This window comes from Hippoglossus hippoglossus, chromosome 9 (assembly GCF_009819705.1).
Source record: "Hippoglossus hippoglossus isolate fHipHip1 chromosome 9, fHipHip1.pri, whole genome shotgun sequence".
NCBI lineage: Eukaryota > Metazoa > Chordata > Actinopteri > Pleuronectiformes > Pleuronectidae > Hippoglossus > Hippoglossus hippoglossus.
In genome coordinates this window covers 22,392,318-22,414,104 of record NC_047159.1, presented here as the reverse complement: position 1 = coordinate 22,414,104, position 21,787 = coordinate 22,392,318, and the positions used below count along the sequence as shown (strand labels likewise).

Here is a 21,787-nt window from a genome sequence, read left to right as displayed (position 1 = left end):
GCTTCTTAACACAACACAGGTCTTTTATTTTAAAAACATCCCAGAATAATCCCCAGCATCCCAGAATCGATAATATACTGTTACTTCAGACCAATCCACCATCACTCAGGAAAGATGAGGTTTATAGCAAACCGGTGACAAAAGTGTTAAGAGGGTTTCAGAGTTGACTCTAACGTCCGCATTAGTCTGTTAGAAAAGAATGCAGTGTCTATCTTTTAAGCCCTGTCACATGGATTTACGGCCTCTATATACTGTGTGTATCTCTCACTATATAGTCTCCGACACCCTTATAAATCAGAGAGTGGATCATATATGAGCCACACACTTGCGCTGGATGACGGGCTCCCTCATTCTAATTGCCAAAACATTGTCCTGGTGCCACTGTCAGTCACTCGAGCGCCACAAAGTGTGTACTCAGCTGCAGCTCAAATTAGTCCCCGGCAGACACACTCTTTAGTCCTGTTTGAGTGAGGCTTTTCAAATTGAAAGCTCAGCAGTAGAAGGAAATTACTGAAACTTCAATGAATGAAACTATACATCTGTGGCCTGTTATGAAAGATTTCCATCATCGGCAGGAAGCGTCGGCCTCGGGACAAAGTGTCTTTCTATAGGAGCCTTATATTTTACAGTAGATTTAACATCGTGAAAAGAGAGCAAAGGCATTTAAAACAGATAACTAAATTGCTGTGCTAATATTCTGCCACTGACCTTGCTAAAAATAGAAAGATAATAAATATGCACAGAAGACATATATCTCTTAAATTCTCTGACTTCTGTTCGGAGCAAAACACTTGCAGTCTTAATGCAGTCGCATCAACTAATTATGCCCATCTGGCCGAGACTGATCCGACCCCAGCTTACATTATGAGATCAGTGTGTGTGTGTGTGTGTGTGTGTGTGTGTGTGTGTGTGTGTGTGTGTGTGTGTGTGTGTGTGTGTGTGTGTGTGTGTGTGTGTGTGTGTGTGTCTCCAGGAGCACGACAACGCACAGGTGTCATCAGCACAGTCACTTCCCCACTTAAGCCTCAGACCCATCTGTTCCATTCATGCCCAGTGGAGGCAGGTCACAGTCACAGCCAGGCATTACGAGTAGACTGACGATCTCCAGGTGCTCAGACCTTATGTAAGGAAGACGTCTGTGAATATCAAACGTAGCAGCTTGGGATATCTGCGTCAAGGTGCCCAACAGACCCGAGATTTTTTCATGTTTGCACTTTGCTACCAACAGTCAAATACCTGACGATGTATTTGGATGAAACGTTAAAGTGGAAGGAGATTTTGAAAAGTGTTTGTACACATGGATGCGTGATAAAAAGGCAGGTGACCAGCTCCGTGAGCGCAGGGAATGTCTCAGTCTCTTACACAAGTTAAACTCCTAATTGCTCCCAGCAGCCACATTTATATTAAAGAGCAGATTCCAGAACTGTCATGCTATTATTTTCAATATAAATGTATTCTGGACATAATAGGAAAAAGGAAATGGGCATTGGACATAATCTTCAAGTACCCACCCATGGTCTTGGATTGACAGCTACCTGCCGGTTAGCCCTGTTACCCGTTTTGATGAGGGAGCACTGTGCTCCAGTTACAGGGGCGAGTTAAAAATAGACCTCACTCAGTCACCACTTAGCCTGACAACGTGGAGAGCAGATTGTAAATGAGCACAGTGAAGTGCTTGAATGGCAGCCCCTGTCGCCGGCTCCCTGGGCTCCGACACACACACACTGAATGTAAAGCAGCGGCGCACACCGCTAACGATTGAGCAGTAAACACACTTATCATGTATTAAGGGCCCGTGCGCGCGGCACATGAGGACAACGGCACCTCTGTTGCTCTGGAAGCTTCTGAGGAGAAATGGTGCTAAGTTGTATGGTGAGGCCACTACACTGGTTACCTCGGCCAAGGAGGTCATGTTTTCATTAATGTTTGTCTGACCTTTAGCAGGAATACGAAAAACGAATGGACTGAGTTTAATGAAACTTGGTGGAAAGGTGAGGTAAAGGCCAAGGAAGAACACATTACCTGTAGAAGTGGATTCAATCCAGGATCTTTTTTTAATTTAAAATTGAGAGATTTTTATGGGAAAAAACATACATATGTAGAGTGCTACCCTTCATGAAGAGGTGACACCTTTTGCATATTAGGATAATAATCTGGATTTTGTGAATCAAAATAAGTGTTATTAGGTGAGTGATCTTTATTCAGTGACTGTATGGCAGCAAATATTCCTTTCAACTATATTTTACCTGCCTTTAATGAGAGCAGTTTGCAGAAAAATTCTAAATACGTTACATGTATGTGATCTCAACACATGCATATGCAATATGGTGATTAAGTGGCCAATCAGCCTTCTAGTTTGTGAATACATTGATGTTACATCCTGTATCTAAAAAAATCTTTGTTGCATTTTCATCCTGAAACTCAAAATTAGCTCTTCTCTTGGAGATAAGCAGCTATGGACACGTCTCAGTGTTTGACTGATGTTGTGCGTTCAAACGTGAACAAAACCTGGTTACAGATTGACCAGCGTGTGGCTTTGCCTGGCACAGGGGCGAGAGTGTTCCTGCAAGTTTCTGCAGCTCAGCTTGTCCCTTATTATTATCTATAAAAAATACAAATTGAATGGCAGATTATATTCTACAGCAGTGACACATTCCACTGCAATCTCAGTATGTTTGCAAAGCCATTCACAGAGCTGGTCAATGCTGCGTCTTATCAACTTCAAACCTGCATTAATGGATTTTTTGGGCCACTTTGGCAAAGCGTCAAGCTGTAAACAAATACTGGATCAAGTAGATATGACTAATGGGTTAGCACAAAGTGGTTTATTTACACATCCAGCAGCTGCGGCACAACATTACTATTGACTCTGTGTCAGGTTCCATTCAATCAATGAAACAAGGCAAGTATTTACTCTGTTTTGCACTGGTTTGGGTCTCACTGCCTCTGAGGGAAATGGCTAACTTGATAAATGTGGGTCTGACACTATGAGTGACACCTTTCACATCATACGTACTCAATTAATCCACTAGAATAAAGCTTTAATAGCTACCTCCATCAAGGAGGTTATATTTTCATCTGCACTTGTCTATTTGTTATCTTGATGAAAGATTTCTCTCATGTTTATGAGTTTGTGTAATCTGGTGCAGATCCAAATAATAATCTGGATCAAGTGAATTTAAAAGTGTTTTTATAAGGGAACTGTTGATCCCTGGCGGAGGTATCTTCTCGACTGACAGCCCTTCTTGTTTATATGTGTGATCTGTTGTCTGCTCTTTCACAGTTTACCTCCAAGACCTTTAACATTTAAATCAGAGAATGTACATTTATGTCCCTCTTTGTGTTTTCTCCTGATGTGAAAGCTCATCACATTCATGCCACTCTGGCGTCATGAACCTCCCCCATTGCAGCGTCTTTATATCAGAAAATAATTACCCCCTGCTTTATGCGTATGGCCCATTAGAGGCAAGATCAATACCCTCACTCGTTCAGCCTGTGCTTCATTAAGTGCACCACGAGGCATCACTGTGACAGGGCTTGAAAAATGTGTTGGCAGCACCGGCGGCCTGAACAGCGCTCTCTGGGGCAGAGCTACACGTCCGCAGACAGAAGCACACAGGAGCAAGTCTTAACTGCTCTCGCTAACCCACAGGCTCAGTCACACTAGAGTCTGACCCCACGAGCTATGGAGACGTGATTATACAGCGATTATACTAATGAAATGGATAGAAGCGTGGCAGGTCACACTCAGTATATCGCACTTTCCCTGCAGTCGGGCTTAATGTCCCTGCTGCTGCTATAGTTGTTATATAAAAACACTCGGAAAGTTCACAGGCTGTGTAAACCTTTAAAAAAGTCGGATTATGTCTTTCATGTCAGATTTTTAAAAAGTCTGCGTATGTGTGTTTCCTGTCATTGTAAATGTGTGTGTATACGAAGGTGTAAGGTCATCCCAGGCAAGGGGGCTGATGGGAGGACCCCTCCAGTCGCCTGATTCACGTGGTAGGCTGCAGGCTGAGCTGATGTTCCTCTGCTGTATACATACTGATATCGCTACTCTATTACAACCTTTTCCACCAGTCAGCCACATCTGATAAGACTGATATGAAGCTGTATACATGATTTCATATACTGCACCGTTTATCAGTTCTACACGGGCTGACTGTGGGAAGCTCTCAGTCCGAGTTGACTCTACCGTGCTGTTCACAAATGTGTGTAACTATGCTGCCAACCTTGTCCTGTCATTTTAACAGAGCATGGGTGTAGTGTGCAATCCACAGGCTTTTACCTCCGCACCAAGAATTTAATTATGTGACAGCACTTAGTGGTTTGCTGTAATTAAAACAATTTGTTACATTGGTTATGGTAAATTCAGAATCCTGTCAAAACTGAAGATATCAGGAGGTACAGATTTGCCCTACGAGGACAGAGGGATCATTTTAGGAGCATTTGGCAACCTTTTTTTGGTTATACAACTATTGTGTATTTTCAACATTTGCTTAGTCCATTCCTTCCTTTCACTGCTGTTTTGCTACAAGCTGGTTTCTTCCAGATTCAGTACCTATATGTTTCACAGAGCTTCAGTAAAACATTAGATTATTTTTTAAGTTTATCTGCTATATTTATGTATTGTTTGTCATTTTTTGTGTGTTTTCAAACACAGCTTAAATAGCACGTTTCCTGTCTTTCCCACGTGAAAAGCTTCTTTCTGCGTGTTACCATAACAAATTAAATTGTCTGAGACTGTACACACTGCCGTCAGTGGCGACTGGCGAATTTGTTAACGTCAACATGACTACATCATGACAGGCCCCTGAAATCGTGAGACAGATGCTCTGATTTATATCAGCGCTGGTCTAAAAATACTTTGTGGGAATCTACAGTACGAGCGAGAGGCTGATGCAGGGACGAGTGTTTGTTCCTTTCTGTTTTCTCCTCTTTACCTCAGCTCTGCGTATGTGTGCTAGCGCTCTCCTGTCCCACCTGCCACCACACCTCAAGCCATGCCACATGAAAGCAGGCTCCAGGGGGCAGCTGTTGTCACATTCCCTGTCACCCCCCTGCTAAGATGCAGGCCTTTTTTCGGCTGCTCCAGACAAAACAACGTCAACCCCCTCGCCGGTCACTGCCAGAGCTGAGCTGACATTTTTTTACAGTTCAGGCTGAAAACTGACATGTGAGCTACGCTTGCGTACGAGCTCCCTCAGGTCTTTACTTAGCTCAGGGAGTGAGACAGCTGTACTGCTGCTACTTTGCACCATCCTGAACAATTGTTTATGCGGCTGGTGCCTCCCAGGACCAGGTGTAGTGTGTGACAGCTCTGCAGTTTCTTTCTGATTCCTGCTCCTCCTCCTGCAGGAAACCACTAATTTGGACTTTCAATCCAATCAGCCTCCCAACACAGGGCAGCATGGTAACCTGTTTGCACACAGCACCGGTGCTACTGAGGTTGATAAGGTTGTAGCATGAGTAATCATATGTTATGACCTCGAAAAACAATTACAGGCAGTGCAGTTCAAAGGTAATGCAGGTATGACAATGACTTGTTACATACAGGCACAATAATTTGAAAAATTAACAAGGACTAAACATCGTCTTTATTGCAGGGACATTACAACTGTATAACAATTTTAATATAGTCAAATGAACTGTTGAACTCTCATATCATAAATACACATATGTGCTTATATATGATTAAGGGAAAGCAACCAACGGACTCGGGAGCTGATAAACTTAGCTGTTGCAGCACATTCACAGACACTGTGCATCACATGACATACAGCTGGAGCCTTCACTGGGAGTGATGCAAGTTTGTAACACTAGTGCAGTGCACCTTCTCAACTTGCCTGTTTGCTTGGCCTGTGGTGCTACTGGTTGCGGCTTCCTTTCTGAAACTGTAAACTGAATTTACTCTATTACTGTTTACGTGTGTAGTTTGTACATAAGTTAGAAGATTTACTGAACTGTTATTATTTTTTTCATACATTGCATGTCGGCTATTTCAGAGGTTAAATCGAGACAATCTTCAGACCCAAGTTCACATCTCTTCAAAATAAAAGCTCTGTAACTCTGCTCGGTTCGAAGCATTGCAGCAACAAAACGAACAATGTGCTTTTACCTGAGAAATTGCTCGAGAAGTGAGCAATAATCAAATATAATTACATGTAGGGTATATGTGCTTACATCTGCTTGGGACAGATATTATTGCTGCACTTCCTCAGGCCATTAACAATACACATGCCAAGTGTGAAGATGATAAGATGAACGGTTGTCCAGATATACACATACATTCAGACAGACTGACATTTGTGGAATTAGTAGGTAGACGACGCGTCGCCCAATCATGGATCTGTCAAACTCTGACATCAGCTGGACACTGAACATCAAATATTTTCGGACAATTTGACCAATTTTTTCAGGAAACTGTGAAAACATAATTGGAATAAAAAATGCGGGTAAGTAGGTGTCGGTGTATTGTGGTGATCAGTCCACTGTCTCTGTGAGCAGGGTGGCCCTGCTGTCAACAGGGAGCAGCATTACAACAATTGCAGGGATCAGCTGGGTTTGGCTGGGCGGCTAATAGTTCCACAGCGGTTTAATCAGGACTTTAGCAATTATTCACACTGCAGAGAGAGCACATGGTGGCAGTAGTAACAGAGGGGGGGGGGTGGGGTGCCGGGGCTAACAGACTTCCAGAGCAACACAGTCTGCTCTTCATGTCAGCTCTGATCAAATGCTTTTCGGCCGCTGAACTAACTGGGTGCAACCAGGTCAGTGAAGTAGATCACAGCCGTGTGCACACTGGATTAAGACCTAACTGGCCAACTAATTAGCAGCTAAGATCCTAATTTGGAGTAACGTGGCACTGTTGAGGGGCGGTGAAACTGCCGTGCTTCCAGCAGTAACCTCTCATTTGGCTTCAGGTCTGTTGGTGTTCTACAAATTAGACACAGCACAAGTGTAGATAGTTAATGTGTGAGGTCTCAGCTTGCAGTTTAAACTGCTTAAAACAGTTTAAAGCTCTGGGTTTGGTCTGATTTCTCAAGATGGACATTTTTACTCAAGAGAAACAGAAAAACAACCAGAAAGCATCCGCAGCCAGAGAGGGAGGCAGGATAAAGCTTCTCTCCTGGGCCTTCAAGATATGGAGGATGCAAAGCGCTTAAGTTCCACCCACTAAGTTACTGTTGCCTCCCGATAAAGCTTTCGGTCCTGGCACAGCACATATGGAGCGACGCCGGCGAGCTAGTTCAGGCAGCCAACTCGAGCTGCGCTGCGCCAATCATGTGACATACATCATGTGACATACCTCACTCTCCACAACCATCTATAATACACACCCACCTTATCAGGTGGTCTATTTAAGCAGAGAGAAATTTCCCATGATCCCCTTTGCTCGCACTGCTGCTGCAGTATTGCTACCAGTAGCTTCAGCCCCTCCACCACCTGTACAGCTGTACAAGTATTTGCTCATCACGCTCATCACTCCCATCATTCCTGTGTAATCATATGGGGGAGTGATTAAGTTGGAGCCTAGACGCCAAACACTAAACCTGTTCTAATGCTGCAATAAATGTTTGAACGTGAGTTGTCTGACTGAAATGCAATTTACAGTGATAACAGCAGCATCTCTACCACTTGAAATACATCATTTATATTTTTCAACTGTTTTGAAATTATGCTCCTGTAGAAGCCCCAACAAGCCTGTTCGATATGAACTATGGTTTTAAAGGAGAAGTACTACACTACCCACAATTATCAGGTTTAATAGCATCATCTCTGATTGGTGGAGCTCGCTGTTACCATGGAAATCACGTCTTGATAGACGCCAAAGTGGTGATTGCAGTCGGGAGTAAAGAACTTTACCATTCTAAATGTTTTAAGTCATGATTCATCTCGTACATAAAACTCAATGGAAACGTCAATGGAGAAAAAAATTTCCTTCCAGAACCAGAACCATTCTAAAAGTGGAGCTCTATAATAGAAAGGACTTTTTACTATGTGGACTAACTAATTGTTGTTTTGCAATCTCAGTAACACTGGCAGGCAACATTTCCAAAATCTGAAATAGAGGTGACATTACCCTAAACTTTATATGCCACTGGAGCAGGATGAGTTTTTTTTTTTTACATACCCTGCAACCATAACAACTAAATGTAACCTTGTTAGTCAGCGCTCTGCTCCTGTTAGTGTTGTACAGCTGAATGCAAATGTTTGGGCGTCTCTGGGCAAATTCCATATTTAGTTGATTTCTACAGTGAAAAGAAGTAAACAACCCCTAAGGTAACGGTAAACACACATTAAGAAGGAAGCTTTCGTCAAATGTTAACGAACTGTTACTTTTTGTTTCATTAACTTAAAAAAGTAATGATGCATGGGCAAATTATCTCTCTTGGTTTCCTGAATGTCTGCAGGACATTATCATCCAGACTTTGCTGATGTTTAGATGAACTCATTCTTTCCTCGATCCAAGTTTCCTGTGCCACGGGCTGCAACACAATCCTAAAGCAGAATATTTCCACCACCATGTTAAAACAGTAGGAAGGTGTTCTTTTCTCCAAAGAGCTCGATGTGAACTTCATCTGTTCCCAGCACTGGCTTCCAAGAAAACCCACTCTGGTTCATCCAGATGTTTCTTTGCAGGTAAGGTTTCCCTCTGATGTCTCTTCCATGTAGACCCAGTTTGTGCATTAATGAAACGGTGGAAAGATGCATCACCACTCGTGCATCACTTAAACCTTCCTGCAGCTCTAAAGTACTGTACTGTAAAGCACTTTGAGTAGTCATCAAGACTAGTAAAGCGCTATATAAATACAGACCATTTACCATTAACCAGGCTTTGTGCTGTTTTCTTGGCCGTCCAGATACAGTCCTGACTTCCACACTTCTACTTAACTGCCATTTCTTAGTGACATTTTGGACAGAGGAATTTCAGGCTAAACAAGCGATTTGATACCTTTTTGTAGCCTCCCCTGCTTTATAGTCATCTCTTAGCATCAGAGAATTTACCAGTTCTTGAGTTATCGTCGACTAACCTCTCCCTATGACAGTTTTGAACCTGCTTTACAAGTCCTAACGAGTCAATTGAGCCTTAATGAGATAATGAAGTGCTGAGTGTTTTACAAGCAGGGAGGCGCTCAGACTTTAGCACATGCCACACAGCTTACTTACTTTTATAAGCTGCTGAAATAAAAAGTAATTTTAGGTTTGAAGAAGAGTTTGTTTTATCTCTGCAGGGGTCGTCACTTCTTGTCACTTTCACTTCAGACATACTGATGATAATCTTGACAAACACACTGTTGACTCCATTCCTTACACTTGCTTTTGTGTTTCTGGTTTTAGAAAGTTATTAAATAAATAAAGTCCACCCTCCTTTAAATGCAAGTATCGCCCTCACTACAGCCCCGTAGACACAGCTTCATTTTAGGGAGAGTTTTGAGAGTTGACAGGACTGCTGTGCTTACTTGTGCTCTGATTTTGCAACCGCTGATCAGGAGACAGGTTGAGCAAACTCGAGACGAGAGGCAAAATAAACCAAAAACAGCCTCACCCTGGAAGAGATAAAGCAGCACGAAGCCAAAGCACACTGGAAGGTCTAAGGCGTCCTGAGAGCCGCTGAAGCACACTTCCTAACACTAACATTCAGATAACACTGTTAGAGTGCTCTGCTGACCCACATCACATCATCATGTGAAAAACTGGACATTTGTTCGGGTGAGCAGGGGTGTTGAAGATGTTTCTAAGACGCGATCAACACAAAACTGGAAGAATACAAATATCTCTTATAAGTAGAAGACGCTGCCTACGATGTCAACTTGTAAAGACAATGAGATTTGAGAGGTTTTGGTGATAAGGGCCAACACTGGTGTTTATGTGCTGTAAACAAAAATGTGATTTCCGCTGCAGAATTTATACATCATGTCCTGCCTCCTGCATGCTCTACCCCGGTGCCATCCCTCGCCTGAGATTTTGCTGTTGTTGTGAACGCGTCTGACTCACACAATCTCCTGCCGAGTTCTACATTCTTTTAAGGCAAACTCAGGAAAATGTCCGAACCCAATTTTCCAAACATTTTCTGGAGTTCATGCCCAAAAAACAGCTCAATAGAACCAGGGAACAATGTTGTTATCGTTTCTATGATGTGATATTCTGTATGTGTGTCACTGACGATCATGTATCTGAAGAAGTGCGAGTGACAAGTAAAGAATTGTCCACTCACGGATCAAACGTCAAACTTCCTGACCTTGTTTTTCAGTCGTGAACTCGTGATAGAGCAACTACGACTTCATCAGCTGTACATGGATAACACATGCCGGCTTTTCTGCAGAATTTGACACGACGCGGTGCCAAACAAAGCAGCGCCGCAGAGGAAATCCACAGCTCTCTGCCGGGTTGGCTGCTCTTCAGCACAAGGTTCAGAGTCCCTTCTCTGTCACAGATGTGGTCAACAACTTCCTTCCGCCAAAATGAGAGTATTAATTTTAACACATTTTTCATCGTCTGTCAAACTGTGTCATAGTGGGTCTTTTACTGGTTTGAAAAAAAGCAACAACTGATAAATAAAACAATTATTGGGACTAAAATCAAAGTCAACTCAAGCACTAAAACACAAGATCCAATTGAATCCAGATGAAAACTGTGCTAGATTCAAGCTCCAGACTCACAGAGTGATTTGTGTGGCAGGCAAGTCATTATATTCAGAGCAAGTGGACCTGGATCCACACAGTGTAGTGAAAGCCTGAGGCTTGATATATTTGTCCACTGTGGATTAAACCTCATTTAAAAATATCCCTGTTGTCAATGATACCATCATTTTAAATAGACACATGACACGAAGATAACTCAGTGAGTGATTGGAGCACAAAGGTCCACCTAGTACTACTGCTTTACTTTATGTGTATTCTAGCTGTAGTTTAAAATACAAGCAGGGATTTAAAAGCTGTTTTCAAACCTGTTTAGTCCAGAATAAATAAAGCATACATTACAGGGCTGCTGTTCATATTTGTGTTATGAAGTATTTGAAGAGGGGGTGAAAACTACAAAGGTGGAAGGCAAACAGACACAATGAACCATTAAATGTATATGTGCATATGTGCATGCCTTTGGGTATATATATATAAAAAGCACAATCCCCTGGATGTCAGAACAAAATACCAAAGTGTTTTATAATAGGGGCTGGTGCTGAGGCTGCTGAAAGAACATTTCTATGTATGGGAACATGGGTTAGGTCGAGCTGTAATAAATATTAATATAAAACTGATGTCTATTCATAAACCCTCTAGAAAGGTGTGACAGGATAGCATGTGACAGACGTGATGGGATAAGGTCACCTCCACAGTGAAGTATAAAGGGAATGGGCAAAAGTCTCACAGAAACAAGCCTGGCTGGAGACCCCTGTATTTATAGACATGCTAACACACACACACACACACACACTAGACAGATATAGGAGAACAATATTAGCTTGGAGGGATATTTACAATTGCCCTTTTTTTGGGGCTAAAACCTGCATCAACTGAATTTTTGGGCCACTAGGGATCAGTAAAAATGAGCTAAAAAACCTAACCCTTTAGGCTCGATACATGTTCACAGATTTGTTACTTATTTACACAGAGAAAATACCAAACCTGAGTAAACATAATTATTTGATGTTACTATAAAAAATGAAAATTCTGACTGTAGCAGCCCCAGTGGTAGAATAGAGAACACATAAAAATCACATCTATTTTTTTAATGTATTTCAATTTCACATGTTCTTACCAAATTTAAAATCAGAATTACTTGAAAAGTACTATAGTCACAATGAAAATGTTCACATACACAATGTTGATATCTGCACTGGTTTCAGAATCTCTGTGGTTACTACTACTGTGGTACTGCACAGGCGAATCAGCAGTGGCTTTGTGCCCTCTCATCTCCAGCCTTCAATTCACTTCTTCAGAGATGCGGAAGACCTGCCCTCATAATCACAGAGTCTATCTGCCCGTCTTCCTCGGTGACCCAGAGATGGACACAGCTACACTCTCGTAAACACTGGAGGCCTCTGCCTGCTGCAGACTCTCTTGATCTCTCAGAAAGCCACACCAGCCGACGGTGTTAAGACCAAGAGCTCTGTTTCTACTTATGACCAGTCATGGTCTCCTTCTGACAAAACAACACGAGGGGAAACAGGGTGGAGTCACCCACGGAGGGAGAGGCTGGAGGTCTAAATTAATCCCACATGTTCCCCCCAAGAGGAGACTCTCCAGGCGGCCTCAGCTCATTCAACTGGTAGGAGGGTGGTGGAGTACAGCAAACTCCAGAGAGCACCTCGCTGCACTTTTCCCGCACTTTTCGCCCACACACTGCTGTGCACTCAATCCACATGGATCCATTTAGCCCAAGTATGGCATCACAAGGCACAATTTACTTTTTTGGCAAGCAGCAAAGCTCCACAAATTCACTGTTTCAGAGAAACCAGAAGGGTATTTAAATAGACACGGAGAAAGGAGCGCAGTCACGAGTCGCAGTAGAAAAACGACTCTAAACGTTTCTCCAGGTCCAAAGATGTGGAGGACAAATGACACATTCAGAGTTTGGTAGAACGAGAACAGGCTTCTGTTATAAAGCACTGTATTCTGTTAAAGCTCAATATTTACTGGGAAATCATGCGAGAACATGATGCGCCATAGTGAATCTTAATCACCTGATGTTGCAGATTAGGGTGTTTGTGATTTTATCAATTTATAATAAGTCACCTGATAAAGAAGTGATATAATGCAAACGGATGATGCACTTGGGAAAACGAACACTGACATTTACTTGATGCCAGAACAAACGGTTGCTCTTACGTAGAGTCAGATAGGCGTATTACCGACCAGATATGGGGACTAAAATGATAGAGTTACCAAATGAGGACAACGTGCCTCAACATGTAGCTTAATGACACTTTATTTTGGCACCAGTTTGTGTTTTTGTGGAATGTAGTGTAGTCGTTTCCCCTGCCCAGCAATGTATAGTTCAGTTCCAGAGAGGATCTGTCAGCATTATCTTAACCTGGCTGGGATGGAAAGAGATTAGACGACCTGGTCTTTATCTCTGCGTCTCTTTTACTCATCCATACTGATAGAGGACTGCTTTGACTGTATGGACGCTCAACCAGCAGCCTGCTGCTCATTTGAAACCCTGAAGGATGGAAGACAAGCTCAGGATTACATGTCTCTAGTGTTTTAAATTTGTCTTCATGAGCCACTAATTATACCACAGGCTGACACAAGCAGGAGAGGTGATATTTCACACCAGACGTAATTCTATTAGTGAGATAACAATAACGGACAAATGAAATGAACCACTTTATTTTTCTGCAGCTCCCATTGGCATCATTCAGAGATATTTAATGGACTCCTGGCCTGATGAGAAACACTACTCCACCACAGCTTTATTCTGAGAAGGAACAACAGCTGGACATACCATGCCTCGACAGACAAACTGATATATGGTAGTTCCCTGCTATGGTTTGTGTTTGTGTGTGTGTGTGTGTGTGTGTGTGTGTGTGTGTGTGTGTGTGTGTGTGTGTGTGTGTGTGTGTGTGTGTGTGTGTGTGTGTGTGTGTGTGTGTGTATCTGTTTGGCATTGGTTAGCCCAAAAAAAGGCCCATTCAGGTCTCTTTAGAACCACACTCTGTTGGTTCGTGATTAGATCAAGACATTTGTCAGGAGCTCACATTTGATCCCATTACTGTCAAACTGTGACTAAAAATATATACACGAGTGATAGAGTCTAGATTCAGCCCCTTGAGTTCCCGCTGGAACAACACCATAAGTTCACCTCCTTTCTTCACCGTTTCCTCCTGCAGGCTCCACCCAGGCACCACCCCTCACCTCAACCAAACAGAGCAGGTCCAGAACTGGATAGATTTAAATTTAGACCAGATAAAGCTGCTAGAAGAAAAGCTGCAGGATCCAGTCATCAAAATCCTATCAATTCATCTTGATGAGGACAGAAACGTTGCACTAATTCACCAAAGTCACTGCTATTGATCCTTTGGGGACCATTAATGTCTGTATGTAAGTTTCATAGCAATCCATCCAAATATTTCTGTATAATTCAGAGTGACGGATTCACCAAATATTTGACAAACCAATCCAAAGAGCCAGGCCACTAGCACAGTCATTAACCAAGCTTTGTGTTGTGGGTATACTGTTCAAACAGATATACATCAAGTCAAAAAAGCTGACGTGATCAAAATCGTTTTCGAGGACAAACATATTGGAAGATGTTGATTTTAGTTTTGCCCGTGAGTGCAACCTTTGATTACAACACGGTACTCTAACTGGGATGAGTGCAAAGTAATTCATCTGCACCGACCTTCCCATTTAGGTACTGAGCTGAAGTTATCTGAAGGACTGCTAAGTCCTCAGAGCACTAGAGTGTGGGTTGGAACGCTATTTTCTGTTAGAACCGAGCTGAGCCTGAAAGAAAATTAGCCGAGCCCGACACAAACTGACAGGCAATCTGTTTTTGTGTCCGACCCGAGTCTGCCGTTTTCCCCAACGAAGCGTAAACAATTTGTAGATAGCCTAGCCAATGTGACCGAATCCAACCTGAACCTGAAATCGTTTCAAAATGTTTGTCTTAACCCGGCCTGTCTTGTTGAGTCCCTACAGGTTCAGGTTGGGTATCCACATTCTACACAGCACCACTCCGGAACCGCTAGATCTACCAGTGGCATATGGGTAATTGCAACTGTTTAGTGTCTGAGTTCTTTATATAACCCATTTAAAACACCAATCAGCAACAACTTTAAAACCCAATACCTGTTTTAATGCTGTGGCTGATCGGTGTAAAGGAAAACAACAGAACGCTTTTGGATTTAAATAGAAAGACCTGAGATTGAAGCTGTGTGATGGTATCAAAGACAGAGAGAATTAAAAGGTCTGTATTGATGAAACTGGGGGATGGGACACAAGGACAGGACTATTTGAAACTTCACCGTTAATAGAGTCAGTCGCTCCGAGTTAACCACCACTACACAGTGTGGCTGCTCTGTCAGCTTAGACACTGTGAAGCAGCAGAGTGTTGGTCAATGAGTAATAATACCACAGGTTGGAACCAAGCCCTGTGGTAAACCATAACATATAATAAGAAAGAACATTAACCATAAACCACCAAACAGGCTAAAAATATTCTGGCATAAAGCAATAAGACACTTAAGCAAAAAAAGCTAAGGGTCAATTTATAATTCCTGCCTTATCTTCTGAATTAGCCCAAACTGAAATAAGGTTCCTGCTTTCATTATTTCCTGCCCTCTTGAGTACTTTCTGAGAGCAGAAGTGACACAACCCTGAACTGTGATTGTCAGTCGCCAGACCCTCACTCCACGGTGCTGATGGATGACCAAGGCCCAAAGAGGGAATTACATCGTTATCTAATCTGACAAAGCGAGGAACGCCGCACCTATAGCTGCTGCTGGTTTTATCCTAAGTGAGAAAAAAAAGGAGATATCTCTACAAACCAGCTGACTGCACCACATGGATGCAGGCCAAGGGGGATGTTTTAGCTCTGATGAGCTTGTACATCTATCGACTACTTTTGGCCTCTTCAAAATGATCAAAGTTTTATCCTGTGTGACATGAGGACAGGATAGCTCCTTATCCACCTCAGCGGAGGAGCTGAAACCTAAAGCTGTGACAGCGTGGACACAGAATATTTCTGTGAATGCTTCTGATGGCAAAATGGGTCGGACATGTTGAAGACAATCTTTTTGTAAAGCTTACTTGGAGATTAAAGTTGTGCAAGCACGTCAGTGAGTCCTGTTCACTAAATTCACATCAAAAGGGCAAGATTCTCTGGTTTCTAGATTTGAAAGATGCTTTTTCACGAGTGCAAACAATTAATGAGCTGTTCGGGTAAATCAATGACATATGAGTTAGTAATTCCCCCCTCCTGAGAAATCCTCTGCCATTGCATCATCATCTCAAACTTGAACACACATTTAAATAAACAAACTAAAACCAAATCAGTCCCAGTGCCATATGAGCAATATTTAAAACAGGCAGCAAAGACGGCCTGGCCCCCGCACTGAGCATAAACAGGACAAGTTAAACCAACAATTCATTGAAGTATAGTCAAACACAGGACGCCGCGAAGCCACTAACGTCACACAGGAGGAAGGAAAACTGGCTCTAATGGACACTAATACCAAGCAGTGAGGCATAAATGATTACAGGCTTGTTAACCGAACCCCTTGACAAAAAGACGACAGCAGCTCAGCATACATAATCATACGCAGGACGCGGATTAGGATCAATGAACCAACATTCAATTAAAGTTTTAGACCTTCAATTAAATAGAAAGGGGAAACCGTGATGTTACAGCAAAGAGAAGCGGGAGTAAGAAGATTGTACGCTCAGTGGGAGATCTAAGAACGTGTTTACCCACACAACCGGACATGGCCACATTATTATTGAATGTAAAATAAGTTACATACAGTATGACAAAAAAAAAAAAGGGTTGTGAACTAATCCTGGTCCACATCATAAGCACATAAATCGTCTTTCCTCTTAGAATTAGCTTACAAACAGGTTAGTTAAACCCAGCGTTATTTCACCAAACCAAAAAATGTTTGCTGCTACAAGGTTCAACATTAGAATCTCACAGAAAATAGAAGAAAACTGACATATTTGACGTTACGGCAGCAATGTTGTAACTATAGGAAGTGTACGGTAACCAAGTTTGCTAGCACTGTCTTTTATTCAGACATTTCTCTTGCACTTTAACCATCTACATTTCTTTAGCATGTACATGTCAACCTAAGAATCAAAATGTGCATTAACTGTGTTATCCTCTATGAACAAAGTAGGGGGCTCACCAAGCAGAATAAGTATCAGTGGAAGTATGCCTTCTCTTCAGTTTTATAAAATATTTTATTTCAAGAAAGCAGCTTGGCTAATGTTAGCTAACATTAGCCAACGAAACAGGCAGTATCCCTCATTTTACTATTACTACTCAAAATGAGATGTATACAGCTGATGCTATTGTGGAACTCATGATATGATATAAATACTATAAATGTTGACTTAAATAAGGAGGGTGAAGAACCTTTCTGTTGTGTTTCAGTTTTAGTCTAAGTGCACCATGTCTCTCTCTGTATCTTATCTTCGATTACCAGAAGAAGGCTACACTTCTACTTTACTTCTAGGATGTACTTGGTAGTATACTCCTATACTGGTACTGGGATTAGAGGTATAGAGACATTACAGGGGAGGCCTGGATGAGCAAGGGGGAAATAGAGAGTGAAATCAGGTTGAATGAATAGGATTTTGTTGGGGAAATAAACAAAGGTTTGCTGGTGCTATTGAGCAACTTTATTAAAATTCCACTTGGATCATTTGTTATTAGATGTTCCCCCAAACATTGTTAATGATAGATGAACATTTTGAGGTGGAGAGATGTTGGGTGTTTAGTTTTTTTTAGGGCCTGAAGTGGGGCATGTCTGAACCACTGTCATACTGTAAACATTTTGTTCCAGGTTCCCCCAAACATTTTACAATAAAACAGCTGCTCTGTGATGAATCATGTAAAATGGCTCCGTATGAAACCATTTACCATATGTGTACCACCATATAGAACCCAATGATTAGGAACATTTTTAACAGTGTATCGTGATTGACTATCAACCTCTTCCCATCTTTTCACAGCTTGTCACTCTCTCCACTAACACGCTGGAAATTCTGAATGGAGCACAAATACAAAACAAAGCATGCTTTAGGATATGAATGAAGACTGATTCCATGGATCTGAAGTGAAAAGGAGGAAACAGATGTGGAAGCTGGAGATTAGATTCCTGTCAGGCTCTTTCTGCTGCACAGCTCTGCTCTCAGTCTGGTCAAATGCCACCGTGCACTCTGATTATTTAGCCGCCACAAACACAAAACTGCTGAGCACGTAGGTCTTGTCCAGATGATCGGTGGATCGATCCATACATCTAGCCATGCGCACCCTGAAGCGTGGACTATTAAACTTGGCATCAAATGAGAACGGCCAGCCTGGCTGTTCTGCTTCCAGAGCAGGTTATTCATTTGGCATATGGTCAAGGGCAGTGATTAAGCCATTCTGAGCACCGCCGCACTAAAAGGTGGAATAAAGCTTCTTTAATGCAGCCATACGGAACAGGGACAGATTTATATATAGTCAGTGCTCTAAGTTATTGATCCAGATATGACTGGGATTATATTGTGATCGCTAAACCAGGACTAGAAACTTATCTTCAGTATTTCTTTATGATGAGTGATGAGTGGTCATGCTGTGTGTACATAAATAATTCTGTACTAATGTGACCTAATTCAATCTCTGTGGGGAAACACAAACTGTCAGACATCCGCAAGCCAAACCCAACGCTGTGTGTGTGTGTGTGTGTGTGAGTGTGTGTAGTGCTGACCCCAGGTCTCATCCTCCGTTGCCCACATGACACCAAGTGGCCTGTTGACAGCAGTGAGACCTTTAACACACTGCAGCCTGGGAATAAAAAAGGATTTGTGTCCCTGGCACTCTGCTGTACATGAGTGCACATGAGGTAGTGATATAGCTCTTTAGTTTTACTCCTGCATGTCTGCATCCAAACCACACTGGCAATATGAATATTAAAATTTCTGCTACTGTTGCACTCAGTGCATGTTATTCTGATTAAGAGACGTACATGTAACACAAAAGGTCTATAACTGTTCTGCGGCTAGTAGCGCTTATGTGTAGCCCTGCAGCAGCAGCCTCAGACTGGGTCCAAGATAATGGATGGAATGGATGTGCCTTTGATAATGAGGAGTGATGTCCTAGTTTGGACGTGCACTGCTCCCCGGGGGGTTCCATTATACACAGCTCAATCCTCTGGGCCATTTTTTAAAGAGGAAATGGAAGAGGAACAGACTAAAGTCTTAATCCTCACCCTCACACCATCTGCTGAGGGGGTGAGCCTTAAAGTGTAGAGTGAACTGAAACTAATAATTCAATAGATATTTATTAGCAACCTTTCTGACTGAATCTCTGATCCCAAATTAATACATTCATAGATTCACAGATCAGGATTTGATGAAGCAAAGCCCTGGACAGTACACTAAGAAAGGCTGGGATTTTTAAAGATACATCCTACTGGCACATCCCACAAACACCATATGTCTCGCTCGGTCACTGACCTGAGAGTGAGAGTGCAAAACCGCTCATAGTGCAGCCAAAGCATTTCTCTATGTCTTCATGCATTTGTCCATGTGGGCCAGATTTTGCAATGAATACATCTTGCTTACATTTTACAATTGAGAGAAAAAAATGTAATGCAGATGTGAAAAAAAGCAATAAATGATTTACAGCCAGAAAATTCACACACACAACATTAGATCATCAAGAGCTCATAACATACGACATGTAAAGAAGAAAATGCCTTAGAAACTAGATGGATTTCTTATGGTGCCATTTTGGTGAATCATCACTGCGTCCAACATGTCTCCCATTGGTCACTGTGACATATGGTCTTTAAAGCACCGTCAAACATCCAATCATCAGAGAGCGAGGAATCACTGCTGCAGTTTGATCCCTCTGCAGACAGTGACTCTATATAGGAGGAATAGTGAGTGATCTATGCTTCTTACAGTAGTTAGTCTAGATCAGACATCATTCATAGAGATTTTCCGCCCTCCCCCCCTCATGTGTCCTTGTCATGATGTAGATTACACTGATAATCTGCTCACCTGGGCGGGTCAGCTCTGGAGGAGCATGTACGTGAGGATGATGATTCACTCTCTGCTGTCATCTACAGCGTCACCTCTGCATTCATGTCACATTATTATCTCCCTCTATTATCAGGTGGAGTGAGTGGGGGTCCTTGGCAGTGATTGAGACCCTAGCCGATAAAGCTGTGTGACTGTGTAATCATCAGCTGCTGAGGATGGAGCACTATCACCAGCTCATCTCCACACTTGAGCTGAACGGAAATCTGCTTAGGGAGAGAGGGAGGACCTGTTGTTCTCGGGTCAGCAGACCACACATATACACACGGTAGGTGGGGCACGGTGGGGGATTATCTGAGTCATAGCTTTGGGACCCCTGCAGGACCCCACTCTCCCAACAACCCCTCACCTAGAATAACTAACGCCTCTTGTACGAGTGGTGTGACACTGTAACGATCCCAAATGAGTGGGAATCAAACACAGCCGCCTACACGCACACACAAACACACAGCCGCCTGCTGGCCCAATGCAACCATTTTAATTGTACCAACAACTGCCGGCGGCGTCTCTTGAATGGAAAGTGAGCATCTACAGGCCCATGAGCTGTGCTCCTCTCCTGCACGGCCGTGGCTTCTTTCTAAACTTACACACTGGAAGTTTGCCCTGCAGATATAAATCCCTGAATGATGTGCGTGGGGCTGCAGAGGAGAGGCTGCATCTGAGGCTGCTCTCTGCAAAACCCAATTCCCAACTGGATTAGACACACTCCTCCGAAAACAACACTTACTCCAGTTTAGTGAGTGAATCCACCCATGCAAACTTCAGATCCACTCCTGTGTGTGTGTGTGTGTGTGTAATCTGGAGACACAACCCTGTGCATGCACATGATAAGGGGAGAAGAGGAGGCGTAAAAAACTTACGTGAAAACGAAAAATAAAGTGGTGGACCCCACGAGCAGTGTGGCAGCAGTGGACACCGGGATGTATTTGGTGGGTTTAAATCTCTTTCCAGCGCTGGTGGGCATTCTGTAATTTCCACATTCCTCTATTAATTATTCCGATTGGAGGCGCATGTAGGAAGAAAATAAAGGAGGTCCAGGTCCGGTGGGGAAGGCCTTTTCTGCGGGTGTGAAAGGTACAAGCAGTCCGTGTGTGCTACCGATGAAGCCGCATAGATCCTCAGAGAGAGAGAGAGAGGCAGGAACACACGGGGCTGGAGCTCGCTCTCTCTCTCTCGCTCTCTTTCTCTCTCTCTCGCTCTCTTTCTCTCTCTCTCTCTCTGGAAGCCTGGAGATCCCACCCTCACGGTCCAACCCACTGCTGAGGTCACTGAACCGCTCGAAAAGGTGGAGCCTCGATTCCCTGGAAACCCTGCAGGCGTCTCCGAAGGAAAACTGCCCATGTCGGCTGCTGGTTATTCTGCATTTCATCGGGAGGCATGGATCGCTCTTCAGTCATTTTTTTTTTACCCGGGAGATTTTACCCGCGAGATTCCACGATCATCTAAATTTTTTCAGTTTCCCCTTCATATACACACGCAACTATTAAAACCAGTGTTTATTGAATCTACAACGTGTTTTAAAGTTGAGGTTAAATCTGTGTTTCTGTCGCCGCAGCCACCGGCACCAAACTCCATTCAGGTTATGCCAGTTTTACGTTGCTTCGCTCACCCACAAGTGTACACACGTGATCGGTGCAGATATAATATATTTCACATTATATCTTCTTCAACTCTTCATTCCGGCTTGGTCATTGCACATCAGTCAGCGCGTTTTCAAATGGAAATCCGGTTATTAAAATGAACCTCTCGCTCCTCTCACCGCCTCCTTTAAAGTTTGAAAATGATAGTAAATCATGTGATGATTTGTGAGACTTAAACTGTGAGCCAGTGTTTTCAAAAGGTCACACACCTCACAACTACCTCGAGTGCTTTGATATTACTTATGTTTCTTCAATCCTTTCTTTTGTTACTACTTAAATATGATGTAATTTTTCATCTGCTGTCTTTGATTTGAGATTTTTTATTATGTGACTTGCTATCTTTCATTTATCATTATCATTATTATTATTATTATTACATGTGTGGGTTTACAG

General features: G+C 42.7%; 1 protein-coding gene across 2 annotated transcripts in view; it reads right to left on the bottom strand.

Annotated features, from left to right (window-relative positions):
• The window catches only part of zdhhc8b (zinc finger DHHC-type palmitoyltransferase 8b), a 70,820-nt gene extending 49,092 nt beyond the window's left edge, over nt 1-21,728 (bottom strand). The window contains exon 1 of one of the 2 annotated variants that reach the window (XR_004614984.1): nt 20,615-20,718. Coding sequence is in view for 1 of the 2 variants with exons in the window: in XM_034595950.1 (XP_034451841.1) it covers nt 20,615-20,718 (104 nt within the window). In the remaining variant the exon portion in view is untranslated. Of the gene's footprint in view, nt 1-20,614 lie in introns of both variants that reach the window. The other variant, XM_034595950.1, reaches the window with a different exon arrangement.
• Nucleotides 21,729-21,787: the final 59 nt, after the last annotated feature.